Raw genomic sequence first — 11,387 nt, 5'->3', positions numbered from 1 at the left:
TTAGAAATGTATATAAGGTTTTGTCAAAATTAATAACATTTTTAGTTCTGCGAATAAACGCTCTGTTTATACAATAAAATTATCAACTTAAACAGTACTCAAGAAAATGTTATATACTGATAAAATCAATACAATTTCAAATTCATAGGAATATCATATTATTATTATTTTTTTTTTTTTACAGCTGGAAAAAATGTTCAAAAAAACTTATCAATTCTACACGAGGCTGCTGGTATACGAGAAAAAACTAAATTAAAAGACTAGTCTATAGTATTAAAATACTTTTTTTCTTTTTCATATTCAACTCTGAGAGGTAGGTTAGGTAGGTATGAGGAATATATTGGTTCTAGTGCCTTAAAACGTTGTAAATTTCTTTTTTAATTTGAAAACTATATTGTATTTAATACATACAATTTTAAATGTTAATACTTGAAAATGTAATAAAAAGTTTATCGTAAGTTTTTCTACGTAAATTCAATATTGCAGAAAAAACTTGATGGCCCTATTTTTTTTTTTTTTTTGTAGAAGTGCTTCAAGACTCAAAGTCAAGTTATGATGTAATTGAATATTAAAACAAAAAACTATGATTTTTCTCTCATCAATTTTTGTTGTTTTGTTGTAGGTAATTCAAATAACGTAAACATTTATAAATATATTATATAACATTGGAAATTTCCTTTTACTACCTATTACGTTTATTGCTATTTCCTGCACACAATAACATTTAAACATTTTTTAGACTGACTTTTATGGTGTGTAAGTATTAACTTGTAAGTTTATGTGATTGATTTTTTTTTGGCAAACATATACGTTCAACCTTCCAAATCAAGAAAATTATATTTAATAACAATATTGAGATAAATATAGCATAACATAAGTTGTTCTATTAAAAATAGATGCTCATCCACCTGTCTCGCGATCTTTTTTTTGTATAATTTGATTTATAAAATTTAACATATACCCGTTACAGTATAACCCTTTATTGACGCCAAACAAAAAGAACAATGGAGTGAGTTCCATGGTTTTTTCATTATCGTACTATTAATATTATTATGTTTGATTTTACCGCACTAAAGAGATTCGCTGAATATTATAATTATACACTATTCGAACTTGTGTTGTTCCGATCGGTGTGTTAACTTACAGACTAATCATTTTTTCAGATCGTAAATGTACAAATTATTAACTATAGTATTTTCATATTAATTGTATTATATCATATTTTTCTCATATTGTAGTCAATGGTAATAACTAACAACATTGTTCTGCAGCTTTTTAAATATCTAGTCAAAAAACTATATAAAAAAGTATCATAACAATGTTGGAAATTCGGAAAACCTATATTCAGAATCGTTGATGATGTGTCCAATTCAGTATAATTCCACCGTTGATTGGACAAAACCCGTAAAATATATAATATTTTGATAATTTAATGTTAATTCCTCTTATTTACAAATCCGCCTATCACATCATAACCAGACAATAAAGTCAGTTAATTCCCAAAAGTAAAACAGGATTTTAACCAATTTTTATCGGTCAAATTTAAATAATTATTTTGGTATTTATAACACAAATGTTTTCATAAACTTTAAATTGTAGTTTTTTGTTCAAAAATGTTATTATTTTTACACGATTTGAAAGGGGTCACCCTGATCACCCTTTTTTATTATAACACCTCTATAAAATAATATATTGTACACTTATGAATGTAAACAGTAAAATAATAATCAATAATTAAATACCTGAGTAATTTGCTCAATTTGTTTAAAAGCATGTAATTTAAACTTGAGATTTTGTTTATTATAAAACAACATAATATGATTGCAGATATATGGTATAGAAATATATTTAAATAATATTAAATAAGGCCCTTTGGCCATCGAAATAAAATTGCATGATGTGTATAAATGCTTTGCCTGCAAATAATTAAGACCATTATTTTCAGAATGCCACAGGGCCGGTCACCGCTCAAGTCCGACACAATAGATTGCCAACCTATCCAATTTTAACCGAAAAACGATATGTTTCGAAGTGCGTTGGCAGTGAATATAACGCATCTAAATAATATATTATATTGTAACTGGAAAAATAAATAGGTATACAAGAGTATTTTATAGGTTACTATTAAACATGGCACGGAAAAATGTTTTTGGTAAAATACGATATTATCTATCATTATACCTACTCAAAAGCCTCTATAGGTATAGTCGCAATAATAAGCATTTTATAACCGTGGGTTGCAAAGTTGATCCTAAGCAGTTTTAAACGCTTTTCTTCGTTTTAAGACTTTAAAGCGATTAAATAATTGAAAAAATTGCATCCATTTGATATAGATTGGTTTATTATTAATACATTAATACGGCTCATTGCTCTATCCTCGTGAACTTCTCAATAGGTATAGTTCTCGAACGTACAACCGTAGTAGATTAAAATATAAATCCTACCTTAATCTGATACGTTTCAATGCCTGCAATTACAATTTATCCAAAAATTGTCATAACTTATGACTTTAGCTAATTCAATACTTCGTCCTCCTTCACTCAATTTATTTTCTACATTTTGAACCAATTCTAGAATTTTTCCAAGATCGACACCCGATTTTTCTAGACTCGTGATAATGTCTGTTATGCATTGGAAATTTGATAGAATTATCGAAAGCTCATTTTTGATTGAGTTATCATTAAATAATATAAATAAAATAAAATATTTTGTTTTATTCGGTCGAATTATATTTGTCAGGAACGTCGGCGATCGGGCAAAATCGGCATGTATATCAAACTTTGAGTAAAATTAAAAATATTTTATTAAGTATTTATTAAATATGCACATTTTATGTAACTACCCCGAAATATGCAATTATTATGCATTTTGATGCAAATATGCAAAAATATGCAAAAAAAAAAATTAACAGTAGATTCTACGTTTTACGACACATTAAGATATTTAATCAGAATTATTATACGTCAAATGTAGAAGAATATGCATTTGAATAAAAATCAGGGCGCTAGTCATAAGTAATAAACGACCACTAATGACTGATGAGGTCTTAAGCACTATAAGTATATTGAGACAGATATTATGGTTTAAAATATATTTTGAAAATATTACATCTAATATAAAAAATCGTGTCACGGTGTTAGTGTGCGAACTCTTTCGTAACGGCTAGACCGATTTTAAAGAATTTTTTTTTGTATATTTGGTAGGTATGAGAATTGGTTGTTAAGTATTTTTAACCCTCTTACCCCTCCCCACAAGATGAGATGCTCTAACGGGGATTTCGAGATTTACGGTGGAAATTTTTGTTTATAAATGGTTGCTATTGGTTATAGGAGAAAAAAATGTTTATTAATAAATTGGTATTTATTATTTGGTTGACTTTGGTTAATCAGACAAATGAGGTGCAAGCATGCATCAAATTAAAATTTCACACATCGTCTACTAGGTAGATATGGTGTCGCACATTTCCCACAACCTGACGTAGTGTGTCAAAATTACAAATAAAAATTATTTTGGATAGGTAATAAACACCAATTCCCTCCTATTTGGAATATTTAAGATACTTAGATTTACCAAATAATATTTAAGCTTAATAACATGGTCTGGTCATGACTTCAGATTTGTATGAATTGAATACATACTTTATGTATGTGGGATTCATTGAATCAAAATATAATTACGGTAGACAATAGATATTATTGGTATTTAACAATTAATTAATCATAGAAAAACGGAATCAACTACAGCATAAATAAACAACAACTACAAATCGATTGCAAGGGTTAAGTAATCGCAACAACGCTGGACGCACCTCACGCTAGCGGGGCCAAAGCGATGGACATGAGTGCTTTAGAAAGGCCCTTTCCCACATTCTCCCCCTTTTCAATGACATATTCTTCTTCGTGGAGATCATGGCTGTCCTTTTCATCTTCATCAGAACTGTCACTACTCACTAGGGTTTCATAAAGTCAGTAACTGTGAAAATGTTGATGACTCCCTTATGTGCTCCAATCTTCAATATACTTTATACCGATGTTAACCCTCACGGCCTGTTATTCTGTATGTACCCAGGAATTTTCAACTTAACTATGACGTCATTAGGAACTGTGTGCGTTTGATGGTGACTAAGTCATACAAAGTCATACTAAGTACTCGTAGTAACACATCGATCGAAAGGGTTTTCTCTCTATCGGAGAGACTCCTTCTTCCACATGTATATTATAGTACACATTGTCCAAGTTCTGCAATCTGAATATTATAGTATTTTTACTAAATCAGAAGGTAATGGTAGACAAAAAAACACACGTCAATATTAGATACTCAAATCAATACATTCTTTCGCTAAGCTGTGCAGATTCTAAAATGCAGGGCCGGACTAGACGGATTTCGGTCAACTATTATCTGTAAGCAACCGGCCTATTTTTCTACATTAAACAACCTAACTTAAACACATATCTTAAACAGAACATAATATTATGTTCTATGGTGCTAAGATTAACTAGTACGCCAACAGCCGTAAGCCCTTGCATAATTAGATTGATTTTAATATTTAAACATTTATTTTTACATAACCGTAACCCATGGCCTACTGTGCTGTAGAATAGTTGCACAGTGGCCCAGTCCGGAACTGTTAAAATGTATACTGCAATTCAACTCAATTCAATTCAAATATATACTACTATTTTATTTGTCAGGTCATTCTGTTACACCTTGTATATTGTACAAAATTATAGTATAATATACAGCGTGATTATGTGGGATATAAATAATATAAACATAAATATAACAATAAAATATAGCAATCGATAATTTATTAAGGAATGAAATTCAAAACGACAAAAAAAATAGTGTAAAATAAACAATCTAATGTACTTATAATAATAAAATATATAAAATTTAATGTCGGGAATATTTAGAGAGCAACGCAATTCGCGTAATGTAAACATAACGATAGTAATATAAATTATTTAATGTCATTCGGCTTGCTGGTGGTTAATTCATGTGGTCGTCGTAGTAGAATCCGTTGCCGGAATCGTATGATATAACATTTGGTGGAGTAAAATCATCGTTGAAACCCTGTAAAAATAAAATCAGACAAATTAAAATATTTCAATAGGTATTGCAACTTGCAGGTGTTATTTATTCGTCCTTAAATAAATCCCATGACCAAATATTGCAGCAAGGAAAACTTTGATTACATTATATCATTTAAAGGCGTGTATTAAAAACTATTGACTAAAAAGTGAAATGGTTAATGATCAGGAACCGAAAAATGTACTCTTCTCAACTTTTTAATTCTACTAAGTATTTTATATAGTCAATACATTTTGTTCGGCCGGTTTAATATGGTGCGTAGTTATGTACTTCTTTTGATTAGTTTTCTAATCGTTCGTTTCACGTTTGGTTTCAGTTCAGTTACAATATTTGTGCATGTATTCCGTAAAATATTTGATGTGTACTTTTATTTAACCACGTTGAGTGTATACGCATATTACACACAAGGCCTCGCAATGAGGAGGGAGGGTCAGTGAGACATTTGGTCCTATCCCTATATTAATATTTATATTATAAGTAATTTAACATTAAAACAAATATATGTATTAATTTGTATATGAAATATATCTTGTCTGCATATAAAATGATAATAAATTATAATAATCAGCCGTTGTTGGTAAGATTGTAAGTAGCGAATTTATTGTATTTGTTAGACTATTATTGCGTATATTATAGTATTCACAACTATACCGCAGATTTTATCATATTTAAGAAAATAAAAATGTGGGTAAGTGGATATATCCACTCTGATGTACAGTAGGTGTCGGGTCCGTCACTGTAATGGATGTGTTAAATTTGAATTCAATGACATAAAATCATTGTATACGAAAAAAGATTCTGAGCAAAGACTCAATCTATACAACTAAGTATATTTTATATCATTGCTACTAAATTAACAAATATTACTATTACACATTACTACATTTGTAATGCAATAGTGTAAATTCACTTTAACCTAAAAAATTGAATTTGAAAATATAATTTTGTATATGAAATATAGGTATATAATTACTAATGATATAACTTAATTTATGTTCTAAGATATTTTAGTTACAGTATGAACTATGAAATACTTATGAGAAAACATATTTTAAACTCTTCATCCATAGTTAAATAAACTGAACATTTTATAAATTTTAACTACAAAATAATTTGCAAACTTTTAATTTGATAAACTTTAACAAAATATGAACTTTAAATGCTTATACGAAAAAATCATGTCTATTTAATTTTAATTTTTTTAATTACTTTTAAATTATTCTAAATTCTTATTTAGAATATACTCTTATTCATTTTTTTTATAAAAAAAATAATTTATTAGATTAGTTCTTCTACGAACTTCAATAGTTGGATTTAATTAAAGTCATTAACACAACCAAGAAGTGTCGTTCGAAAAAAACTGCGATTATATAATATGTATTTTGTCGATATTATTGTATAGGAACTAGGTAGGCAAGTCATATAAGATATTGTCTTGTGCGTAGGAAAAAATAAATTATCAAATTTTAATACATTCTTATAAAAATTAATATTTCTATTAATAATATTATTAGATATACCTTCGACCAGTTCGATGTTTTAGAATATTTACTTGATATAGGTACCTATATTTTAATTATAAACATATTACATTTTAATTTTAAATATTATAATTTATTAGACTCGTATTCGATTTTGTCAGGTACCCAGTTAAACTAAATCGTTATGAATGACTTATAAGTACCATTAAAACACTCCGTGTTCATAGCGATTTTCCAACCGATTTTATCCAGTTATAATATAGATATAATAGTTATATCGATGTATGACAGTATATTTTATGTATTTTTTAAATAATATTTTATTTCTAACCGCGATAGTCACCGAGAGAAATATTCAACACATGGTGGAAAAAAATTCTAAAATAAGCCGGATGTGTTGAAAACTATTAGTAGGTATATAATCATTGACCATAATAATTATTAATGAACCGACACCGTTTCGAATCGGCACCCCGTTCCCGTGGAACACTACTAACAACCCCTCTTTTGTTCTCCTTGGTCTCGAACTCACGATCTAAATGCACATGTCGACAGTATAATAATAATATAATACGTAATATTCGTGTAACTCAATACTATTATAATGTTATTATCGCGTTATTAAAACAATGGCAATAATGACACTAGCTGTTGTGTCGCGGTCTATGTCGTGTGATGACGATTATATTAATTTTATACGCACACGCATGCAAACAAACCAATACGCACACTCATCAGTGCAGCTATCACATAATAATAATAATAATAATAATAATACGATGGTAATAGTAACAATAATAAATAAATAAATTGTTATGCAACCGATCGAGCGTGTGTGTGCGTGCTGTGAGAGCTCGTCGAAAAAAAACTTCCCGGACGAGCGAGAGACCTGCAGCTGAGAGTTGAGACTATAATATAATAATATTATTGTGTACAGACTACAGGTACTACCAGGAAGGCAGGAAATATGTTACTGTAACATTATATTATTTTATTATTATTATTATTATATAGTATTCGCCTTGAACATAATATAATATCGTAGTAGCCGCACTCTACTCGCGCGTATAGTCAGGTAGCGGACATATACCATATTTTACGAGTCGGCCGCAGGTTTGTTCTCGTCAGTATGATATATACAGTGTGGTCCGTTCAATAAGCGTATACGCTCATGATTTCAAATTTTTTTATAATATACTATTTTTACAGAGTATTATGATGTCATTGAAAAACATAATTTTTGAAAAAAAAATTACATTTTCTGAATGACGACGTACATTTTTTATTTAAATTCATAATTTGATTTATAAAACCGTTTCAAATGTTGGATGAGTAGTTAATATTATAAGTATTTAAAGTTTATATGAGCAGAGTAGTGGACCAAATTTTCCCGGGGTAAGTACCACTGACGTCAGCCTGAAATGTGCCATTCTAATACCCTTATCTGAACTTTAAATACTAATATAACTAATTAACTACTTGTCAGAAAATTTTTTTATGAATTGAAATACTTAAAAAAATATTCTGCATCAGAATATGAAATTAAAAATGTATGTCATTCAAAAATTTAAAAAAATAACAATGGTGATAAAAATAATTGAAAAAATTTTTTTCTAAGATTATAACTTGCAATCACATACAATTATGTAAAAAGAACAATTCTGAAAATGATAAGGCTTGGAAATAGTGAAGATAGTATTTAAGTAATAGTTCACCTTGTATACTGTATCACACTCGTTTGGCCCAGACACGACAGCGGTGGTGGCTACACGTGTTTCGTTCGCGATGTGGTAGGGATTATTATTATTATACATTGATCTCATATAATATACAAATACATGTATTTTTTATTTTATTGAATTATACATTTGATCAAATTCTGGATTTTTTTAACATTCTTTGTTCAGTGAAATGCCCATGGAGGGATTGAGATTGAACGAAAAAACAAAATTTTAAAATGTTTTATCTATATGGGAATTAGTATTATATGCATTCATAGATAATAATTGTATGCAGACCCAGACACGGTAGTTACGTGAAATATTATTATTTTGTAACTGTATTCACTACACAGTATTTAACATTATAATTAAATTTGTATTTTACTTCAATAAATTACAACATATATATTTAATTCTTTTTCCATATGCCAAATATTTTTCCAAAAATGTCGATATAATATAATATCGCGATTTTGAATAAGTAGTTAGTTATAGTTATACACTTCTAAGTACCTATTTAAAGTTTTGTTGAGTGGATTGGAGTGGCATAGGGATATACCCCAAAATATTGGCCAAGTACTCTACTCGTTTAACCTTAAGATACTTATAACTATGGTATTAGGATATTTATGCACTAAAAATCAATAAATATAATATATTATGTACTTATGCATTGAAAAATAGCTTCATAAAAAACTACGTATTAAGGGTGGCCTACGTGAATTTATGAACAGTGGAAAAAAATTGGTTTTGGATTATGAAGATCGTATGGGAAATAAAATTATAGCAACAACTTTTAAACCACTTTCTTTGTGTTGTAAATCTAAATTGTGTCAAATACATTCAGTTGAGCTTCAAAAACTTTTTTTTGATGACTTCTATTCTCTAGGAGAAAGTATAGCTCGAGACCAGGTTTTAATGGATAATATACAAATATTTGAAAAGAAGAGAAGCACCGTTCTCAAAAAAAAAATCACAAGATGAATCTGATGAAGAAAATTACAAAGACTTATTTTTTTTACTTGACCACAAAGACTTATATGGATATAATTTTTTTTTTTCAAGTTATTCAATTATTTTAATACTTTTACTTGACCGCATAGACTTTTATGGATATTGTTATTTTTTATTAGTTTTTAAATTATTTTAATATTTTTACTTGACCGCATAAACTTCTATGGATATTGTTTTTTTTTTATAAGTTTTTCAATTATTTTAATATTTTTACTTGACCGCATAGACATGTTTTATTCTTTGTTAATTGCAACAAAAATGTATGTTTAAAAAAAATATATCAGTATACTATTATTAAAAACATATTAGTTAATACATAATAAGTGTTACTTTGGCAATAGAAAAAAAAACGACAAAATAATATGTTATGTGCATTTTATTGATCTTTAATTTTAAAATAAGTCTTAAAAAAAAAATCATACCAGTTAAAAATTATCAAAAATGTCTTTCAGTAAGTCAAGACTATCTACAAATATCCTTCATTTGATGAGATATCATAAAAACAAAATATTTTTAATAAAAAACGTTTAAATGAAAATTTTAAATGTCCGTCCTACACAATTTAGTTTTTGCACTTATCAGCTTATGCCACAATGGTACAGCGAATTATGCATGGAAAACATTTTAAAAAATGCAATAAGCATTTTTATATATTTTAATTGATTATTTGATGGCAATTAAATAAGGTAGTTATATAAAAAATATACCTATAATTATTATTAGTATCCATAAATAACAAGTCCATAATAATATAATATTATAACTGATATAAGTTTCTTTACTTTAGAGAATTCCTTAAAAAAAAACACTTATATATAAAATATAAGTTGTCAAGTTCTCATGATTATTATTTTCTGGATAATAATTATAATAAAGTAAACCAAAAATATTATGACGTACTAAGTAATGGATTTTCGGTAATTTTTATACTTCTTACTCCAAGCTCAATGTTTGAGCAATCACTTGCTGAACATTTCAAAAATAAGTAAAGAATGACTTTTTTATAATATAAACTAAAAAGTTCAACAAAAAAAATGTTTTAAATATCTCAACCATGACTAAATTTAATAAATTTAAATAAAAATATATAATTTAATTTGACAAGTGTTAAAATTACTTACGATTGGTTTCTGTTTTAAAAATAAATTGAGGGGCTTTAATTGAAAACAAACCTTTTCCATTTCTCTAATTTTTAAATGATTTAAAATTTAGATAATATTATGACGGATATACCATCGAAAAATAGGTAAAAAAAAATGACAAAACAATTTCTGATATCGAACATTGTCTTCTTAAAATGTCTACAGTATATAGTAGGTATATTTTTAAGTTAAAGAAAAAGGATTTTGGACAAAATGATCCTTTTTCCATTTATACATCCCTTTATATGAATAAAAACTAGAATATGTGCCTTTTTTGGAAAAAAACAAATCAATTAATATCCCTCTTAATTCCTGAGAAATATGAAATATTCTCCTGAATTAATTAATTAATCATGACAGAAATTTCGTTAACCTACGATTTGACGTAGGCGTTCAACGTGTTAAATAACAAATGACTGTGAAATATACCTATTATTTTTTTTTTTTTGAAATTTGTATAACTTATACAAATTTTATGTTCATGACTTATTTATTTTTCATAAACTTAAGTGTACGTGAGCGCCTTTATCTCAATAGCGCCCTGGGCAACGATAACCACTCCCCCCCCTTGATTCGTCAGTGGTATAATACACAATTATTAGCTGTTAAGTGTTATTGTATAAAATATATAAGATTAATATGTTTTTTGAGTCTTCAGTAAAATAGTTATGTACCCTCTAACATGAAAAGTGTATAAACTAATACTATAAAATGAGATACAACAAACAGCTTGCCTCTTTTTGTTCGTTAATAATAAATTATTCAAATTCTAATTTTTGGCATTTTTAAGTATACTTAAGTATACTTAAAATATACTTAGATTATTTAGGTAATTGTTATGTAACAGTAATATATAGTTTAATTTTTGATTCGCAATTCTTTTGCTAACAGGGGTGCTTTTGAAAACCCACGCAGGGTCAGGATGCTTACGCAATCCG

General features: G+C 27.7%; 1 protein-coding gene across 1 annotated transcript in view; it reads right to left on the bottom strand.

The window, feature by feature from the left end:
• Window positions 1-4,780: 4,780 nt before the first annotated feature.
• LOC100165697 overlaps window positions 4,781-11,387 on the bottom strand; it is a 127,030-nt gene continuing 120,423 nt past the window's right edge. Inside the window, exon 75 of the mRNA XM_001942580.5 lies at window positions 4,781-5,073. Coding sequence (XP_001942615.2) covers window positions 4,990-5,073 — 84 coding nt within the window. The 3' untranslated portion in view covers window positions 4,781-4,989. The remainder of the gene's footprint in view (window positions 5,074-11,387) is intronic.

This window comes from Acyrthosiphon pisum, chromosome X (genome assembly GCF_005508785.2).
Source record: "Acyrthosiphon pisum isolate AL4f chromosome X, pea_aphid_22Mar2018_4r6ur, whole genome shotgun sequence".
Classification (NCBI taxonomy): domain Eukaryota; kingdom Metazoa; phylum Arthropoda; class Insecta; order Hemiptera; family Aphididae; genus Acyrthosiphon; species Acyrthosiphon pisum.
This window is presented reverse-complemented; position numbering and strand designations above follow the sequence as displayed.